Raw genomic sequence first — 21,644 nt, forward strand, 5'->3', positions numbered from 1 at the left:
GGAATTGAGTGGACAAGCCAATATCTATAATATAATGCTGGTGGTAGTGTGTCAGTCCTTCTGCCATCGCTATAGACTTTGGAACCATAAAAGTAAACATCAAATCATGCAGTGCTTTTAAATTGCATGCATAGTCTTATTATAATCATAGAGAAGGGTTTGTTTATATAACGACTTAAATTTATTTTATAGTTGCCAGTTTTTAATCTTTCGCATAACGCGAAGAAAATATTAAATACACGCACATTGCTAAAACTTATTAAACGGATCAATGTCAAATAATACTATCGCTTAGATTCCTAGAAAAAGGGGATACATTTTAATAACAGTAGGGTCGAAAAACTAATTAATTAAAAATTTTAATAGTTATGTCAGGGGAGGTAATTTACAAATAAATTCAACTCTCAATAGTTTAATTTTTTTTTTAAATGACTACCGCATTGATTAGCATATGTTAAGGTTCATAATTAAAATAGATATATGTTAAGATTATTTATATTATTTTCTAATTAGTCGGCACAGGGTTTTATACATTTTTAAAAAAAAACTTTCTATGATCTCTCAAAATCACTAATTAAAAAAAAAATTTCGGTGTTATTTAAACGGATGGTGAAATTAGAGAATGCTGGAAAGGCTCTCTCTGGGCGCCGACGCCCAGGAAAGCGTGTTGTTCGGCGGTGATTCTAATAACATTGCCAAAGTGTTTTCTTATAACCATAAAAGTAAACACCACTTGCCGTACATTTACTTGCATCGCATTGTCTTATTGTAAGTTTTGGAGTAGGATCTATTTATGTGACTTACATTTTTGATTGTTAACGAATTTTTTACTATTTTTTTTTAGTTGTTGACAAAGTATCTACTCCTTTTACTCCTTTTCATACTATTGGTTTTTTTTTTTCGTGTGGGAAAGGCGGTCACTGGGCGCGGACGCTCAGGAAAGCGTGTTTTTCGGCGGTGCGTGTGTATGCACGGTCGTTTCATAAAGCCATTTGATAAAGCGTTTGTGTTTTGGTTTTTGTTTGAGTTTGCGTTTGTTTGCGTTTGTTTTCTTTTGTGTTTGTATTTGTGTTTCCATTTGTGTTGACGTTTGTGAGTTGCGTTTGTGTTTGCTTTTTCTTTATTGTTCGAGTTGTGTTTGCGATTTTGTTTGAGTTTGCGTTAGTATTGAATTTGTGTTTTCTTTTGTGTTGTTATTTGTCTTTGCGTTTGTGTTTACGTATTGCGTTTGCGTTGTGTTTTTTGTGTTTTTGTTTGCTTTTATTTGTGTTTGGGTTTTTTTTTCTTTCGGTACGTTTAAAAAAGATTCACCGTGGCGAAGCACAGGTATGCAGCTAGTTTGATATGTAATTGTATAGCTGACATCAGCTGTGTGTGGATCCTGTCATGGGATATGGGCGAATCCCATCATGGGATATTGGTGAGTCCCTACATGGGATATGGGCGAGTCCCATCATGGGATATGGACGAGTCACTTCATGGGATATTGGCGAGTCCCGTCATGGGATATGGACGAGTCACTTCATGGGATATGGGCGAATTTTTTATAATGGTGAATCACACAGTTGCTAATTGCTTCTCTCAAGTCTGAGCTGAAATAATTGCATGTTTGGGTCAGCGATATGCTAAATGCTACCATTGCTACCTGTAAAAGCTGCCTTTGCTACTATTTAAATGCCACCATTTCTACTTTCCACAGCGAGAGAAACATGACGTAACAAACCCAGGCAAGTGGACGGGATCAAGACGAGCTCAGTACAGCATGCACAAACAATCCTTCAGCCAGTCTCACGAGGTAACAGCCAGCACTTTCTCTTCTAGCTACCAGCTACTCTATAAACAGTGTAGATAACACAGGTGTAATCATCAAATGGTGATATAGTAGATAACACAGGTGTAATGATCAAATGGTGATATAGTAGATAACACAGGTGTAATGATCAAATGGACGAATTATTGTTAACAAAATTAACATAATATATATAGATCTATATAGTTATAAAGCGGCGAAAATCGTCAAAATTTTATTGTAATAGTGATTTTGACAATTTTTGACGTTTTACAACCAGAAAAACTTTTTTTGCAATCCCATTCGTCTTTGTGTGTGTGTGTATGTGTGTCTATAATCACAATAACTTGACTACCGTTTCAGTTATGTTGAACAAATTTAAGATACAAGTATTGTATCAAATTGGAAGTTTTCTGTCAACTTGCTGGTAACGGGAAGTGAGACATACTCTACTTTAAACGCCCTCTTAAAAGCTGATAACTTAAGTACCAGTAAAACTAGGTAGACAAAATTTCACGTACAGTAATTGTGGGTCTTTTCCTAAATATTTGTAAAGGTATCCAATTGATAATAAAGTGACCCACGCTTTTCTTTATAGCTATTCCAATAGTAGTGTGTCATTTATTTTCTACTTTTTAGTGCATTACTACATATAAGCTTGTTATTTAAACGTTTTTTATGTTTTTTTCCCAGTACTTTAACATTTTTATAACAAATAGTTTCATTACTAAAACCAATTGCGCACCAAATGAACATGATAATTGCCCGTTTAATAGTGCGGAATTATATTAGGTCAGCCTACTAAGTTTAAACATTTTAATGGACACCAGCGAGAAAAGTCTCAAAGGTATTTGAGAGGTGCATAAATTAATTTTAAAATCATGCACGGCGTAGTTACAATTAATATGGTTATAAAATCCTGTCTGTATGGTTTTTTCGGACTTTACTAAAGATTGGGTGTATTTGATGTTTTTAAAATTTTCGGTAACTAAATAAAAATAAAAAAAAAAAAAGCAAAAACAATTTGGTTTTCACGTGTAATGGCGACATAAACAATGGCCGCCATAAATTTTATTGTACACATTGTAAGCTAAAAATAGAAAAAAATAGGTCATGGTGTTTAAATTTGCATAGTTATTTAAAAACTTGATCTGCAAAGTTTTGTAAACAAAATAACTATAAAGTGGGGCTGTCAGAAATCGATCACGGAGTTCCTTTACAGCCAATCAATGTTTGTCTTACGAAAGTGAAACATCGGGTTATAACTTAGGCTTGATGAAAATAAATAGAAATGTAGCCTTAAACTCAACAAATTATTTTCAAGTTCTCTGGATCTGCAACTTCTATAGCATTGATTCTAAAAATATTACATTTCTGAATTAATTTTAGGCTTAAGTTTTTAATAAATTTTTTATCTTTTATTAGTTTTATGGTCCTAAATCTAAATAAACCGGGAGTGATCTCCCCTAAACTTTCTCGAATATTCTAATATAACACTACGGGGGATGGCAACTCGGGATATAGACTTCTAGACATGATTTTTAATCCATTTTAAATACTCAAACTTTTTAAAATAGAATATAATCTCGTAGAAAAAAGAATTGCACACCAAGTGAACGCTAAATAAAGATGTGCATAATAGTGAGCAATATTATTAGTACTTTATAAATTTACATGCGTTTTTTGAGAAATCGGAAATAGCGTAAATTAGTACTTCTGGTCAACGGAAATTACTCAAAATTTGACAGAAGGTAGAGAATTAGATCTTTTACTTACATATCAAATTTCATTTATCTATCTAAAATAGTACTCAAGTTATAGGCTTTTGAAAAATTCAAAGTAGAAAATGTACCACTTCCGGTTATCGGAAATCGCTCAAAAGTTGATACGGATCTACGCTTTTGATAAAATACTTATATATGAATTTTCATCAACCTAGCTGTAACGGTACTCAAGTTATCGTGTTTACACACGGACACACAGACAGACACACAGACATACGGACAAGATTGCAAAATTATGTTTTTCCGTATCAGTGAGGTATAAAACGTCGAGATTTGTAAAAATCTCTATTTTTTTTTACACGATTACAAGACTTTCTCTATACTTCGTATATACGAGAAAGTAAAAAGCACATTTTTATTCCATGTCAACAACATTACGGAAGGAATCTCGTCAACTCGCTGGTGTCCATTAATTCATTTAAAAATGTTTAGTCATGCTATTAAGTCAAATTTGATGTCCGCTTGCATTATCATCGGGTCTTGTTCCACGTGCCGAATTTCAGAAAAATTAGTCCGTTAGAAGTGCCCGAAATTTCGCCCGCCCGTTTCGATGCAGATAGAAAGACAGACAGACATGACCAGGAAGCAAGTTAAATAACATCTTGTAAAATCAATAAAAACATGTCCATAGCCCTGTGGGTGCCCCCCCCCCCATGTTATATAAGAATATACGAGCAAGTTATGGTGAGATCACTCCCGTTTTATTTATTTTTAATTAGTAACATGATGTTGCGTGTGGTTTGTCTAGTTGTTTTCCCCTATCAGCAGTTACCGCACTCTTTGCAAGTGTCGCATTGTAGAGTGACCATTAGTAACAAGCAGCCCAATACCCCACCCCCCCCACATATTTTGAACACCAAAGTTCCAGCCAAAGATCAAAAGACGTGTCCGTGTACGTCAGCAAGTCGCGTGTCTGTCAGGCCAGCACTTGACGTAGGTATCCCTGTAGGACCCGCGGGACGCTTGAATGCTTCGTCAGCTGGCGTCCCGCTGAGCCCCTGGGTTAATGAGATTGGTGTTTTGTGGCCCGTCAATACATGAAACAAACCCCTCGAGTTGCTAATCTGGTCACGTGATCAAAGCCCTGTCGTACCTATCGATTAGGGCCCACTAGACTTCATCTATATGGTCACGTGACAATCAGGGTTGATGACATGCGCCTCAAGTGCCTGTTAGACACCTCGTGAGGTGGGCGGCTAGGACGTCAGGAGACTCTCGACGCGAGTTGCTGGCCTTTGAAGTTGGCGAGTATCAGGGCGTGTTATACTCCCCGTGTTTACCCTGCTCTGTCCAAGTGGCTCGCCGGACAATGGTCAGTGTCCTCGGCTTACTCTCACGACAGGAGTGGTATGTTTCCCAGCCACCCCGCCCTCTGATGGCTCGTCAGGTGCTTCTGTCAGCAGGTTAGCCGTCTAGTATCTCGGTCCACCAGTGGGCACGGGTCTGTCACGGGTAGCACCCACCTAACGTGTCGGCTAGCCTACAGTGTCATGTCATGACGTAACGCGCTTGCCGTGGCAGGGGATTAGTGGCTGTTCAGGTTTAAAGAGCTCGTCTTGTGAAAATGATTTACCACTCCCCCCCCCCTCATCTCCCCTTTTTTCTACACCTCAACCCCACACCCTTACTCCCCCCCCCCCAGTAAATCGGTGGGAGGGGGGGGGGGAACTCACGGTAAAAATGTGACAAATATGACACGTCTACTACACACACAATACATGAAATAGTTAGGATAATCATGTCAGATTAGTTCAATTTCTATCTCGTCATGAGCATTCATTGCATCAGGTAACCACGCAGATATAGAATGATATAGTAGTAGAGATGTATAAAGTCGCTGATATACACTGACAATGATATAGTAGTAATGTATGTTGTATAAAGTCGCTTATATAGACTAACAATGATATAGTAGTGATGTATGTTGTATAAAGTCGCTGATATACACTGACAATGATATAGTAGTGATGTATGTTGTATAAAGTCGCTGATATACACTGACAATGATATAGTAGTGATGTATGTTGTATAAAGTCGCTGATATAGACTGACAATGATATAGTAGTGATGTATGTTGTATAAAGTCGCTGATATAGACTGACAATGATATAGTAGTGATGTATGTTGTATAAAGTCGCTGATATACACTGACAATGATATAGTAGTGATGTATGTTGTATAAAGTCGCTGATATACACTGACAATGATATAGTAGTGATGTATGTTGTATACAGCGTGACAATGATACAGTGTTTTATGCGGACAACTCATTTATTAAACTGTGTAGATAATTGTCTATTGACTGCGGTAGCGGCTGATTCCCTTCTTCTTGGCTGTGTATTTTGTGTTTGTTCTTCGGTGGATTTTGTGTTTGTTGTTTTGCAATGTCTGCCCTCCGGATTTTAAGTAGATCTTGTTACCCCCCCCCCCCCACACACACACCACACTATGAACCCTGACCATCACAGACTTTTCCTATTCTCCCCCTCCCACTAGCGTCCATTTCTCTTGGAAAAAAATGTGTGTAGCTAGGTGAAATTTTGATGCAGACGTGTCGATGTGTGAGTTGGGCTGACCCACAACACGTCATGTTACATCCCGTGTTGACCCGCAACACGTCATGTTACATCCTGTGCTGACCAATAACACGTCATGTTACATCCTGTGTTGACCAACAACACGTCATGTTACATCCCGTGCTGACCAATAACACGTCATGTTACATCCCGTGTTGACCCGCAACACGTCATGTTACATCCTGTGTTGTGTGTTTGCTGACATAGGTCGTGGTGTGATGGTCCCACACATTAGTGCGTCTACTGCGTCATTGTCTACCTGTGTCACTGTCTACCTGTGTCACTGTCTACCTCTGTCATTGTCTACCTGTGTCATCAGTGCAAGTGAGCACCTGTGTCATTGTCTACCTCTGTCACTGTCTACCTGTGTCATCAGTGCAAGTGAGCACCTGTGTCATTGTCTACCTCTGTCACTGTCTACCTGTGTCATCAGTGCAAGTGAGCACCTGTGTCACTGTCTACCTGTGTCACTGTCTACCTGTGTCATCAGTGCAAGTGAGCAGATGATCTCAGCACGACACTGTAGGACGAGGTGATCTATTGTCCAGTTTGTGTTGACCATGAGTCTGACCCACGATGACCGCAGGTTCGAGTTACATCACGTGGTGGGTGGAGCCTAGCCAGCCATACGGAACTAAGCGCTGGGCGGGGCATACGTAACAACCGCTTGTGATACGGGGCGTGGCGTCTTCTCCATACATAAAGACGACTAGCGAGGGCGAACTAGCCAGTCGAGCCATCCTTGCTAGTCAGTACTGTGACTTGAGCTAGAAGGGGGATCGCCTCAACTGATGAACTTGTATCAGGGTTGTGTATCGTTTCCCTGCAAGCGAGATGGCCGTGCATATAGCACTCAACTCCAGCCTTTTCAAACGGAAGTGTATCGAGCCTGTTCTAGACGTTACGGTGACCCCACCAAAGCGACATAGGGGGCCCTCACTGTCCCGTCTCTCCCGGTCCATCACCAGCTCACTCAAAGTCAGGAAACACAGGAGCGTCACTGGGGGCAGGAGCGTAGTCGTGTCCTCGCCCCCACACCGCGGAGGATATTTCGATAACTTGAACAAAAGTGTCGCCTGTGTGAGCCGTCAAAGGTCGCTGTGTCAGCCGCTCCTCAACTTCAGCCTTCAGCTGGACCAGACGGACCTCCAGACCTCCGGCCAGCACCAGACCTCTCATGGTGCCAGACCTGAGCCTGAAGGAGCGCCGGCTGACCAGCGGCACCGGTCAGCGCGAGGCCAGTGTACCGACGCCAGGTTAAACCTGAGCGTGTGTGCCGCACTCACCCGCCCTCGGGGTTTGAACCAGGCCATGTTGCACAACTTGAGCTTGGCAACAGACAGGGCATATCATGTAAGTTTAGCTTGACCACTGGGCATATCATGTAAGTTTAGCTTGACCACTGGGCATATCATGTAAGTTTTGCTTGACCACTGGGCATATCATGTAAGTTTAGCTTGACCACTGGGCATATCATGTAAGTTTAGTTTGGCAACAGACAGGGCATATCATATAAGTTTAGCTTGACCACTGGGCATATCATGTAAGTTTAGCTTGACCACTGGGCATATCATGTAAGTTTAGCTTGACCACTGGGCATATCATGTAAGTTTAGTTTGGCAACAGACAGGGCATATCATATAAGTTTAGCTTGACCACTGGGCATATCATGTAAGTTTAGCTTGACCACTGGGCATATCATGTAAGTTTAGCTTGACCACAGGGCATATCATGTAAGTTTAGACTGGCAACAGACAGGGCATATCATGTAAGTTTAGACTGGCAACAGACAGGGCATATCATGTAAGTTTAGCTTGACCACACAAACTTGTAGATTTTAGCGGTTTTATAAAAGGAACTGTGTCATCTTGTGGCCGTGTGTCGTCTTGTTGCCGTGTGTGGTCGTGTGTCGTCGTGTGACCGTGTCGTCGTGTTATGATGTTTACCATGTGACCTGCCGTGACAGAGTGCTGCTCACCGTGTTGCCCCGTGTGTCGTGTTGATGACCGAGAAATCCGTGACTTGAACCAGCAACACGATCAGCTGTTTTTAACCTGGTAGGTCCTACTGTTGGTCTCTGCTTGCCAGCTCCTAAATGTCTACACAACTGTTGACATACAGGTCCATGACCTAATGGTGACATTTCTCTACACAACTGTTGACATACAGGTCCATGACCTAATGATATTTGTCTACACAACTGTTGACATACAGGTCCATGACCTAATGATGACATTTGTCTACCCAACTGTTGACATACAGGTCCATGACCTAATGGTGACATTTGTCTACACAACTGTTGACATACAGGTCCATGACCTAATGATGACATTTGTCTACACAACTGTTGACATACAGGTCCATGACCTAATGATGACATTTGTCTACACAACTGTTGACATACAGGTCCATGACCTAATGATGACATATGTCTACACAACTGTTGACATACAGGTCCATGACCTTAAACCTGTAGAGATGGGCTACCTTAAACCTGTAGAGATGGGCTACCTTAAACCTGTAGAGATGGGCTACCTTAAACCTGTAGAGATGGGCTACCTTAAACCTGTAGAGATGGGCTACCTTAAACCTGTAGAGATGGGCTACCTTAAACCTGTAGAGATGGGCTACCTTAAACCTTTACAGATGGGCTACCTTAAACCTTTACAGATGGGCTACCTTAAACCTTTACAGATGGGCTACCTTAAACCTGTAGAGATGGGCTACCTTAAACCTGTAGAGATGGGCTACCTTAAACCTTTACAGATGGGCTACCTTAAACCTGTAGAGATGGGCTACCTTAAACCTGTAGAGATGGGCTACCTTAAACCTGTAGAGATGGGCTACCTTAAACCTTTACAGATGGGCTACCTTAAACCTTTACAGATGGGCTACCTTAAACCTGTAGAGATGGGCTACCTTAAACCTGTAGAGATGGGCTACCTTAAACCTGTAGAGATGGGCTACCTTAAACCTGTAGAGATGGGCTACCTTAAACCTGTAGAGATGGGCTACCTTAAACCTGTAGAGATGGGCTACCTTAAACCTGTAGAGATGGGCTACCTTAAACCTGTAGAGATGGGCTACCTTAAACCTGTAGAGATGGGCTACCTTAAACCTGTAGAGATGGGCTACCTTAAACCTGTAGAGATGGGCTACCTTAAACCTGTAGAGATGGGCTACCTTAAACCTATAGAGATGGGCTATTGCAGCTTTGATTACACATGAGCTCACCTTTTGTGGTCAGTTTTTGTGTCATGTCAATCACTCCACTTCACAGCTCAACTTAATCCTTAGAACTGGACGCTTTACCTTAATCCTAAACCCTCCCCCCCACACCCCCCCACCCCCATGGAGTGCAAGTTTTTTGTTTGATTGAAGCAAGTGTTTGGTAAACATTAGGCTCTGAGTTTGTCAGCTGTAGACCGGGTAGTCAGATCTTATCTCACCCTGTATGGCCTGACTTGGGCCGCATTCTGATCGGACTATTTCAAACTTGTCATGCTTTGTTAAAAAACTGTTCGCTTTCTGATGGGACTATTTCAAACTTGTCATGCTTTGTTTAAAAATAGTTCGGAGACAATTGTTTTCATTTAGTCAGGACAGTTTGTCTAAACATCCACATGGGATTGTGTTAGTGCATTCATCAGTAAGTAGATATTAGGTCATTCAGACAGCTTTTAGTGTGTTTATCAGTAAGTAGATGTTAGGTCATTCAGACAGCTGTTACTGTGTTTATCAGTAAGTAGATGTTAGGTCATTCAGACAGCTGTTAGTGTGTTTTCAGTAAGTAGATGTTAGGTCATTCAGACAGCTGTTAGTGTGTTTATCAGTAAGTAGATGTTAGGTAATTCAGACAGCTGTTAGTGTGTTTATCAGTAAGTAGATGTTAGGTCATTCAGACAGCTGTTAGTGTGTTTATCAGTAAGTAGATGTTAGGTCATTCAGACAGCTGTTAGTGTGTTTATCAGTAAGTTGATGTTAGGTCATTTAGACAGCTGTTAGTGTGTTTTGGAAGGGTTGGTCACACAACAGTTAATTCTGTCCTAACTATACTGGCTTTTAAATCATTCTGTTTCTATACTAAATCAGTCAGTTTCTATACTAAATCAGTCTCTTTCTATACTAAATCAGTCTGTTTCTATACTTAATCAGTCTGTTTCTATACTAAATCAGTCTGTTTCTATACTGAATCTGTTTCTGTGAATCAATCTGTTTCTTTGAATCAATCTGTTTCTTTGAATCAATCTGTTTCTTTGAATCAATCTGTTTCTTTGAATCAATTTGTTTCTTTGAATTAATCCACCTGTTTAATCACATAATTTGTTTCTTTGAATCAATCCACCTGTTTAATCACATAATTTGTTTCTTTGAATCAATCCACCTTTTTAATCACACAATTTGTTTCTTTGAATCAATCCACCTGTTTAATCACATAATTTGTTTCTTTGAATCAATCCACCTGTTTAATCACATAATTTGTTTCTTTGAATCAATCCACCTGTTTAATCACATAATTTGTTTCTTCTCCCCTGTGTCCAGTCACTGGCTGTAGGTGAGGAAGTTGTCCCTAGCAACCATAAACTGCTGAGTGCGTGTAGTGTCAGCAACATTGCCTGTCAGACGGAGCATGGACAAATGGACAAGGCTGGCAGGGTGGCCAGTTGGGCCGTTCACTTTGATCAACTGTTGAGAGATCCTATTGGGATTGGGATATTTACTGTAAGAATTTTACTCACTTTGATCAACTCTTGAGAGATCCTATAGGTATTGGGATATTTACTGTAAGAATTTTACTCACTTTGATCAACTGTTGAGAGATCCTATTGGGATTGGGATATTTACTGTAAGAATTTTACTCACTTTGATCAACTGTTGAGAGATATTTACTGTAAGAATTTTATTCACTTAATTTACATCTTAATTTAAATATTTTTGGCTTGTATTTCTTGTAGGAATTCTTAAGAAAAGAGTTCAGTGAAGAAAACATAATCTTCTGGAAAGCTTGTGAACAATACAGACAGCTGGTTGATGACCAGGAGGTAGGTTGTAGTACAAACTTGTGCCATTCATTCTCCTGTGCTACTTTTTCACTTGAGCCAATCATTCTCCTGTGCTACTTTTTCACTTGAGCCAATCATTCTCCTGTGCTACTTTTTCACTTGAGCCAATCATTCTCCTGTGCTACTTTTTCACTTGAGCCAATCATTCTCCTGTGCTACTTTTTCACTTGAGCCAATCATTCTCCTGTGCTACTTTTTCACTTGAGCCAATCATTCTCCTGTGCTACTTTTTCACTTGAGCCAAGCATTCTCCTGTGCTACTTTTTCACTTGAGCCAAGCATTCTCCTGTGCTACTTTTTCACTTGAGCCAATCGTTCTCCTGTGCTACTTTTTCACTTGAGCCAATCATTCTCCTGTGCTACTTTTTCACTTGAGCCAATCATTCTCCTGTGCTACTTTTTCACTTGAGCCAATCATTCTCCTGTGCTACTTTTTCACTTGAGCCAAGCATTCTCCTGTGCTACTTTTTCACTTGAGCCAAGCATTCTCCTGTGCTACTTTTTCACTTGAGCCAATCATTCTCCTGTGCTACTTTTTCACTTGAGCCATTCATTCTCCTGTGCTACTTTTTCACTTGAGCCAAGCATTCTCCTGTGCTACTTTTTCACTTGAGCCATTCTCCTGTGCTACTTTTTCACTTGAGCCAATCATTCTCCTGTGCTACTTTTTCACTTGAGCCAAGCATTCTCCTGTGCTACTTTTTCACTTGAGCCAAGCATTCTCCTGTGCTACTTTTTCACTTGAGCCAATCATTCTCCTGTGCTACTTTTTCACTTGAGCCATTCATTCTCCTGTGCTACTTTTTCACTTGAGCCAAGCATTCTCCTGTGCTACTTTTTCACTTGAGCCATTCATTCTCCTGTGCTACTTTTTCACTTGAGCCAATCCTCCTGTACTACTTTTTCACTTGAGCCAATCATTCTCCTGTGCTACTTTTTCACTTGAGCCAATCATTCTCCTGTGCTACTTTTTCACTTGAGCCAATCATTCTCCTGTGCTACTTTTTCACTTGAGCCAATCATTCTCCTGTGCTACTTTTTCACTTGAGCCAATCATTCTCCTGTGCTACTTTTGACTGCTTTAATATTGCCATAAGAGCTCCCCTGTAAAAAGTTTCCCTTTGTTACCCCAGAGGAAGTCTGAGGCCAGGGCCATCTACAGCAAGTATTTATCTGCCAAGGCCAGTGACCCAGTCAATGTGGACAGCACAGCCAGGTCCTATTCGGAGAAGTTCTTGGACAACCCAACATCCATCATGTTTGACATTGCCCAACAACAGGTAGGTCAAGTGCACAGAAGATGCTTTCCTAAACAGTCATGCTCTTGTAACCAACAGGATTTGTTTCAACAGATATTTCAACTCATGAGACAGGACAGTTACGCCAGATTTCTAAAGTCAGAGATCTATAAAACAAAGTTGATGGAAGAAATGGAAGGAAAGCCTTTGGAAGTCCCTGTGAATGGGATGCAACAGGAGAAAAAGAAAAAGGTTTGTTCTTAGCTTGTTTAAACACCTGAGACATTATTTTTTCTAACTCTGCCACTACACATTATTTTATTTTTTCTCACTTTGTTACTACACATTTTATTTTTTCTAACTTTGCCACTACACATTATTTTATTTAGCAGGTAAAAAATGTGGACAATGACAAGAGGCGGCGCTCTATATTGCCATGGAAACAAAGTGAGTTGATATTTATTAAACAAAAATATGTAACCCTTTTTTGTCAGGGCATTAAACAACTGGTGACTGGAAATATGCACAACAGAAAACTGTGCACTTGAACATTCATGGGCATTTTTGTTTTATTAAATCAAGCATTGATAGACACACAAAGAATAATAAAAACATAATAAAACATGTACGTTGTAGCATAATAAAACACTAGCCATTTGTACCCGTTTCACGTGAATTATAGGCCTATATATTTTTAAATGTTGTACGTGTTTGAGAAAATAATTTATAAAATAGTTATTGGTCAAAACGCAATGTGCTTTACTACACGCTGAACGATATTAGTGACAAAGCAAAAAAATAACTAATTAGCTAAAAATCCGACACATTTAACATAACATAGGCACACACTGATTAAGTGACTTAAATGATTCCGTTAAAAACTCAACTATTCAATTGTATTCTTCGTGTTTTTAAAGTGATTTATTTTTATTAGGTTTTTATGTATAGTATTGTATAGATTATAAATCTAGATCTTAGCGCCTAAGTCTAGTTTTTCCGTAGATCTAGTCTAGATCTAGAATCTCTAGATCTAGAATCCAAATAGATAAAGTAAATTTTATAAGTTTAGGCCGAGAAAATTGTATTATATACATTTCATAGCGTGCGTAGATCTAAATCAAATTTGAATGAAATAGTTTATTTCTTTATATTCTAAAATCGGAAGATGGCGCCATGAGTTTTGTGTAAACATTTGGCGAGTGACGTCATTGTTTTATGCGTTCTTTTTCACAACTATAAACAATTTTCCTGTTGCATAATTAAAACTGTTTTCTACATTTGAATATGCCTTTATTTTTTATTTTTCTTTTTTAAATAAAATTGTGGTTATACATTTAAAACATCTACCATATTATTTTCAACAAAAATCGGTATCAATTTTTCCATATATCGCTGAAGATTCTGACGTGATATCCCGCAAAAATATTTTGTGGATAGAGAGAGAGAGAGAGAGAGAAATGCGCACATGGGCTTTATATATTAGGATTTTGACATGAAATTCGACAAAATTAAAGTATATTGACATAATTAGTTTTTATTTGTGCATTTTTCTATTGGTGCAGTTTTATGTTTGCACTTTTTTCTATGAACCTAAAAAACTATAACTTGAAACGCAGAAGTGAAAATATTCCCTTATAAAAAAACTTTCACAAGTGTTTTCTCCCATTTTTAACCTGTGCGCTAATATTTGTGAGCAAAACTGATTTAATGATTACTACTGCATGGTTATCTCCCTCATTGTTATTGGATATTTTCTATTTAATTAAATCTCTCATTAGAATGAAAGTGAGATTTTTGTCGTCATTTGGGACTTATCTACAATATGTATGAAAGAAATTTCTTTATAAGGAATAAGGGTCAGAATTGAATTCACCCACCCACAAATTAACACACCCAATTAATCAACCTACTCAATCACTAAATCAACCTCCCTAATCACTCAATCAACCTACCCAATCACTCAATCACCCTACCCAATCACTCAATCAACCTACCCAATCACTCAATCAACCTACCCAATCACTCAATCAACCCCCACAATCACTCAATCAACCCCCACAATCACTCAATCAACCCCCACAATCACTCCATCAACCTACCCAATCACTTAATCGACCAACTTAATCACTCAATCAACCTACCCAATCACTCAATCAACCTACCCAATCACTCAATCAACCTACCCAATCAAGCAAGCTACCCACCCTCAAATCAACACACCCACCCATAAGCCCCTCATAACAGCTTGTAAAATATCAAACCTGAACTAGTCAAGGACCCCCACACATTTAACTAAAGTTATAGTACATTGCTAAAAATGTACTAAACTTGTCTGTATGACTTGAGCAATGACAAATAAAATGTGAAGGTACTGTACTCTGTTCTGGTCACTCTGATTGTAAGTGGTTTACAAATCCTGTGTATATAGGGCAGGAAATATTCTTTTTATGTAATCAAACTGCAAGGGCTTGTTTACTATGCTGGAACTTGATTCCGCAGATAAGAAATCAGTGAAAAGTTTGGGCAAGAAGGGTAAAGAGGATGTGGATAAAGGTGTGGATCCAGCCCCAGCAAGTGCCAGTGCCAGCGTGGTGCTAAAGAAGGCTCCAGGCCCAGGCATTGACCTCAGTACAATGAGAAAAGAAGTTTTTCACCCTAAAGATGTAAGCCATTGCTTTTTTATTTCAACATTATTCTCATTGTGGACAATTTTCTTGGAATTTTCAAATGGTTTTGATCTTTCAATGAAGTGCTTGTCTATTGTAGATCCGTGATGCCCCAGAATCCCACTTCAAGTTTTGTCGTATTGTTATGCCTGATGGGTCCACCACTGTAGTGTGCGCCAAACCTGGGCAAACATCACGCTCTGTGCTGAGCAAACTTTGTGAGAAAAGATCCGTCTCCATCGCCTCTGTTGATGTCTTCCTGCTGGGATCTGATCAGGTTAGTCATGCTTTTTTTAGTTGGCAGTTTGCCAGATGTCATTTGCCAGTTTTGGTTTGCCAGATGTCATTTGCCAGTTTTGGTTTGCCAGATGTCATTTGCCAGTTTTGGCTTGCCAGATGTCATTTGTCTTCCTGTCCCTATAGTAACGTGAACTTGTCTGTTTCTAGCCCTTAGATTTAAATGAGGACATATCTACCCTGGGATCCAAGGAGATCGTCATAGAGAGACGAGTGCTGTTTAGACTGGACCTACCAAACGGCAAGTCTATAGGCGTCAAAGCCAAGCCTAACCGCACTATACGTGATGTCTTCAAACCTATTCTCAACAAATATGGCTTACGTCTGGATAATGTTGGCGTTCATTTGGTAAGACGTTTTTAACAATTACAGTTGAACTCAAATTATTTTGTTTTCTCTTCAACTCAAATTATTTTGTTTTCTGTTCAATTCAAATTATTTTTTCTCATCAACTCAAATTATTTTGTTTTCTGTTAAAATGACCAGTGATTTGTTTTGCAACCCTTGTTACAGATTGGCTCTCAAGAACTTTTGGATTTAGATGGTTCAGTGTCTGAACTGGACAACCAGCGAGCTGTGGTTGTCTTGGGTGTAGATCTGGAAGGTAATTCTTTAATATGGGTTATCTTTCAACAAAGCCAAAAAAATTGCAAAAACTGTCTAAAATCATAGCCTACCTAATTGAAGCAACATCTTATCTGCGTGGATAGCAATTGAGTAAAGTTGAGTATGATAATGCAAAAAGCCATTTATCACCTAAGTTTTTAAAATCTCTCTTGTAATTAATGGCTGCTCTAGCTTGACCTTGATTTGCTTCTCTCCCCTTGTGTTCTCATGGTTTTCATGCATGAATTAACACGCTACCATTGATACTACTCTAACACTTGTTTCTTGAATATTGGACAACTAACTCTGTAATTTAACACCAGTTTTATTTCATATTTTAAAATCTGTTATAATATCATACACGTTTTTTAAAACATTTGTTTCATGTTCTAACATAATTTTTGAACTAACCTGCATAGTTAAGATTGTTGAACTTTGACCTAACCTGCATGCATTGCATCCTGTGTTGTTGTATTTGTTCTAACAGAGAGGCAGGGGTCACTGGCCTCCCGCGCACCTGTGGGCCGCCACAAGGTAGGACACAATGGCTCGCGTGGTGGCTCTGGTGGCTCACTGGAAGAGATAACCAATCAAATATTTGATGATTTAATGCGAGGGAAAAGCCAATTGGCCCATGGCTTTGATGAGCTGGGTGTTCTGGAGTTAGACAAGGCCAAGGTAGGGAGAGTAGAGGTTTAGGCCATGGTAGAGAGTAGAGGTTTAGGCCAAGGTAGAGGTTTAGGCCAAGGTAGAGGTTTAGGCCATGGTAGAGAGTAGAGGTTTAGGCCAAGGTAGAGGTTTAGGCCAAGGTAGAGAGTAGAGGTTTAGGCCAAGGTAGAGGTTTAGGCCAAGGTAGAGAGTAGAGGTTTAGGCCAAGGTAGAGGTTTAGGCCAAGGTAGAGAGTAGAGGTTTAGGCCAAGGTAGAGGTTTAGGCCAAGGTAGAGGTTTAGGCCAATGTGGGGAGAGTAGAGGTTTAGGCCATGGTAGAGAGTAGAGGTTTAGGCCAAGGTAGAGGTTTAGCCAAGGTAGAGGTTTAGGCCAAGGTAGAGAGTAGAGGTTTAGGCCAAGGTAGAGGTTTAGGCCAAGGTAGAGAGTAGAGGTTTAGGCCAAGGTAGAGGTTTAGGCCAATGTGGGGAGAGTAGAGGTTTAGGCCATGGTAGAGAGTAGAGGTTTAGGCCAAGGTAGAGGTTTAGGCCAAGGTAGAGGTTTAGGCCATGGTAGAGAGTAGAGGTTTAGGCCAAGGTAGAGGTTTAGGCCAAGGTAGAGAGTAGAGGTTTAGGCCAAGGTAGAGGTTTAGGCCAAGGTAGAGAGTAGAGGTTTAGGCCAAGGTAGAGGTTTAGGCCAAGGTAGAGAGTAGAGGTTTAGGCCAAGGTAGAGGTTTAGGCCAAGGTAGAGGTTTAGGCCAATGTGGGGAGAGTAGAGGTTTAGGCCATGGTAGAGAGTAGAAGTTTAGGCCAAGGTAGAGGTTTAGCCAAGGTAGAGGTTTAGGCCAAGGTAGAGAGTAGAGGTTTAGGCCAAGGTAGAGGTTTAGGCCAAGGTAGAGAGTAGAGGTTTAGGCCAAGGTAGAGGTTTAGGCCAATGTGGGGAGAGTAGGTTTTTATTTAATGGAGAGGAGAGTATGTATTTATAGAAAACTATTCATGTGGTTAGAATTTCCTTTACTCCTACTTTATGTCTTGATCATTACCAATCTACTAAGTTCAACTGTTGCTGATTCTGTAATAAAAAAATAGAAAAATCTCATACTTGTGAATCCTCAAATACATTAGAATGAAATATAATAGCCTGGCCATTAGCATTGGTCTTAACGTGAATGATCTTCTTGTAACCAAGTTGATGAGAATAAGGGAACCAGCAGCTCTGGCCTAGGATATGTGAGAAGTTTGAGATGCTTTCTGTAACATCTTTTGTTGATTGCATGTTGTATGAGAAGTTTGAGATGCTTTCTGTAACATCTTTTGTTGATTGCATGTTGTATGAGAAGTTTGAGATGCTTTCTGTAACATCTTTTGTTGATTGCATGTTGTGCTCAATCTTCTAACATCCTCACACAATCTCTCCTCACTGCTCCTTCACTCTGTGACTCATGCATGGATTGTGACAATTGTCTAGAGACTGATTTGTTGATTGTGACAATTGTCTAGAGACTGATTTGTTGATTGAGACAAATGTATATAGATTGATATGTTGATTGTTTTGTGACAGGGTTACAAAAACGAAGAGGTGCGCTCTTTGGGTTTATTCGCGCTCCTGAGAAAAGAGTCAGTAAAAGACAAGAGCAGCAGAACAAAAGGCAAGGTGACCTTTGCCCTCCCACGGAATGAAGCCAAGAAAAAGGGAAGCACCAGAGAAGGTATTTAAAATATTGTTTTTTTCATGTATTATTCCACTGTCATGTGTCAAAATATTTCGTTGCATATATTATTGCAAATTTTTAATTGAATGTTGCATGCTTTATTAGATAACTTTTCCAATGTTTGAATACTATTTAAAGAGCTGTACTATTTGCGCAGGTGAGCGATTATTTGAAATGCTTTCAAGTGCCCAGAGGTTACGTCTGGAAGAACAGCGTGGCGTGCAGGTGTCCACAGGAGAGCTGCCCTCATTTTTGTGTCAGCCTGACGCTAGGGCAGGGCATGACGTCAGCACCACACTGGCTGGGAACATGTTTGATGATGTAGCTGAGATCTCTAAGGCAGGATTCTTGAGGTCTCGAGGCAAGAAGGTGGAGAAGACATCAGACAGCACCCAAGAGGTGGCGCCTCATATCAAGAAGACATCAGACAGCACCCAAGATTTGGCGTCTCCTATCAAGAAGACATCAGACAGCACCCAAGATTTGGCGCCTCATATCAAGAAGACATCAGACAGCACCCAAGATTTGGCGCCTCATATCAATGACAAGTGGAGGGTAAATGGCAGCCACTTGTCATTAGCTGCTCACATTGACAGTTACTTTGAAAAGTCTCCCCTGATCATTGACTCAGAGCCCAACAGAGCCCACAGATCAGAGAGGCTTGTTGTCCAGGCTCCTGTGGCATCCCCTGAAAACTTTTCTCCTGAAAGCAAAAAGCTCAAAAGTTGTCCACAAGTTAAAAACTCTGCTGTACCAAACAGACAATTGTCAGTTTCCCCCACATCGCTCCCATCACACTCCCCCACACCGCTGCCACCACACTCCCCCACACCACACTCCTCCAGAACAAACTCAAGCAATGCTTCACCAGTTGCCAACGTGTCTGACAAGAATTATTCTGTCACCCTCAAGGCTCCCTCTAGCTCCAACATTAGCCATCCTCTAGGAGCTAGTAACTCTCCCAAGCAACTCTCTGACTCTACAAATGGATTACCTGTACAGCTGGTTTCACCTAGGATATCTCCAGGTGAGACTTGTGTGGCCAGCAACATTGTCCGCGCTTCTCCCAGGCTTGACCAGCCTCCCAGCTACAGACAACTTGATCCTCCACCTTACAAAAAACGAACATCGCTGTCCTCAATCAATACAAATTCTTCCAGTGGGAAAGCTGTATTCATTGCAAATTCATTTCACCAAAATGAAAAGCAGATAATTGAGATGTCTCCCGCATGTTCAAGGTCAGCATTTAACTCACCCACCTGGGACCAGCTGTCTCCACCAAAGTCAACATTTTACTCACCCACACAAAATGGTGGAATGAAGAGTCCACTCCACACACCATCAGCACTGGAGTTTGTGGAGAAAAGAAATCAGTTGAATCATCACTCAAGCCCACACCCCAGCTCCCTACACCTCCCATATCAACTAGTAGACCCAGAAGATGAAACGGTTACATTTGTGTGAAACTCCTTTTGTTCCTTGTCAACTTGGTGGCATTATTTAAGTTTGTGTCAGGCTAACTTGAAGCCTCCTAGACTAGCAGTTTTGATCAGCTCGTTAATAGAAAACTAATCCGGTGATGTCTAGATGAATTTTAAAGTATTTTAAAGGATCCAATGTCAAAACCCTTAACACACATTTTCCCATTCATGTAACAAAACCTTTATATTCTTGATACATATATATTAACCCAGATTTTGACCAGGGCTGTGGGTTGTGTTATGGTTGTCTAAACTGTTTTACCAGGACTAGGTTGTGTAATGGTTGTCTAAACTATTTGACCAAGACTGTATGGGTTGTGTTATGGTTGTCTAAACTATTTGACTTGGACTGTGGGTTGTGTTATGGTTGTCTAAACTATTTGACTTGGACTGTATGGGTTGTGTTATGGTTGTCTAAACTATTTGACTAGGACTGTATGGGTTGTGTTATGGTTGTCTAAACTATTTGACTTGGACTGTATGGGTTGTGTTATGGTTGTCTAAACTATTTGACTAGGACTGTGGGTTGTGTTATGGTTGTCTAAACTATTTGACTAGGACTGTGTTATGGTTGTCTAAACTATTTGACTAGGACTGTATGGGTTGTGTTATGGTTGTCTAAACTATTTGACTAGGACTGTGTTATGGTTGTCTAAACTATTTGACTAGGACTGTGTTATGGTTGTCTAAACTATTTGACTAGGACTGTATGGGTTGTGTTATGGTTGTCTAAACTATTTGACTAGGACTGTATTATGGTTGTCTAAACTATTTGACTAGGACTGTGTTATGGTTGTCTAAACTATTTGACTAGGACTGTGTTATGGTTGTCTAAACTATTTAACTAGGACTGTATGGGTTGTGTTATGGTTGTCTAAACTATTTGACTAGGACTGTGTTATGGTTGTCTAAACTATTTGACCAAGACTGTATGGGTTGTGTTATGGTTGTCTAAACTATTTGACTAGGACTGTGGGTTGTGTTATGGTTGTCTAAACTATTTGACTAGGACTGTATGGGTTGTGTTATGGTTGTCTAAACTATTTGACTAGGACTGTGTTATGGTTGTCTAAACTATTTGACCAAGACTGTATGGGTTGTGTTATGGTTGTCTAAACTATTTGACCAAGACTGTATGGGTTGTGTTATGGTTGTCTAAACTATTTAACTAGGACTGTGTTATGGTTGTCTAAACTATTTGACCAAGACTGTATGGGTTGTGTTATGGTTGTCTAAACTATTTGACTAGGACTGTGGGTTGTGTTATGGTTGTCTAAACTATTTGACTAGGACTGTGGGTTGTGTTATGGTTGTCTAAACTATTTGACTAGGACTGTGGGTTGTGTTATGGTTGTCTAAACTATTTGACTAGGACTGTGTTATGGTTGTCTAAACTATTTGACTAGGACTGTGGGTTGTGTTATGGTTGTCTAAACTATTTGACTAGGACTGTGTTATGGTTGTCTAAACTATTTGACTAGGACTGTATGGGTTGTGTTATGGTTGTCTAAACTATTTGACTAGGACTGTGTTATGGTTGTCTAAACTATTTGACCAAGACTGTATGGGTTGTGTTATGGTTGTCTAAACTATTTGACCAAGACTGTATGGGTTGTGTTATGGTTGTCTAAACTATTTGACCAAGACTGTATGGGTTGTGTTATGGTTGTCTAAACTATTTGACTAGGACTGTATGGGTTGTGCCCTAACACCTGTATGGGTTGTGATGTGTCCCAGATGATTGTCCTATCACTGATATTAAAAGTGCCTTAGAAGTTTGCTGTTAAT

The 21,644-nt window shown here is 40.0% G+C and overlaps 1 protein-coding gene across 4 annotated transcripts in view; it reads left to right on the forward strand.

The window, feature by feature from the left end:
- The window catches only part of LOC131932274 (regulator of G-protein signaling 12), a 46,387-nt gene extending 25,727 nt beyond the window's left edge, over positions 1 to 20,660 (forward strand). For 2 of the 4 annotated variants that reach the window (XM_059289151.1, XM_059289143.1), the window contains 13 exons: positions 1,700 to 1,795; positions 10,692 to 10,871; positions 11,105 to 11,191; positions 12,346 to 12,492; positions 12,565 to 12,702; positions 12,840 to 12,897; positions 14,950 to 15,113; positions 15,217 to 15,393; positions 15,564 to 15,761; positions 15,927 to 16,017; positions 16,507 to 16,697; positions 18,225 to 18,372; positions 18,533 to 20,659. In XM_059289151.1, coding sequence (XP_059145134.1) covers positions 1,700 to 1,795; positions 10,692 to 10,871; positions 11,105 to 11,191; positions 12,346 to 12,492; positions 12,565 to 12,702; positions 12,840 to 12,897; positions 14,950 to 15,113; positions 15,217 to 15,393; positions 15,564 to 15,761; positions 15,927 to 16,017; positions 16,507 to 16,697; positions 18,225 to 18,372; positions 18,533 to 19,839 — 2,982 coding nt within the window. In that variant the 3' untranslated portion in view covers positions 19,840 to 20,659. Of the gene's footprint in view, positions 1 to 1,699; positions 1,796 to 10,691; positions 10,872 to 11,104; positions 11,192 to 12,345; positions 12,493 to 12,564; positions 12,703 to 12,839; positions 12,898 to 14,949; positions 15,114 to 15,216; positions 15,394 to 15,563; positions 15,762 to 15,926; positions 16,018 to 16,506; positions 16,698 to 18,224; positions 18,373 to 18,532 lie in introns of all 4 variants that reach the window. The other 2 variants (XM_059289158.1, XM_059289168.1) reach the window with 2 other exon arrangements.
- Positions 20,661 to 21,644: the final 984 nt, after the last annotated feature.

This window comes from Physella acuta, unplaced genomic scaffold (assembly GCF_028476545.2).
Source record: "Physella acuta isolate Inbredline_101_S28 unplaced genomic scaffold, ASM2847654v3 ptg000105l, whole genome shotgun sequence".
In the NCBI taxonomy this organism is placed as follows: Eukaryota; Metazoa; Mollusca; class Gastropoda; family Physidae; genus Physella; species Physella acuta.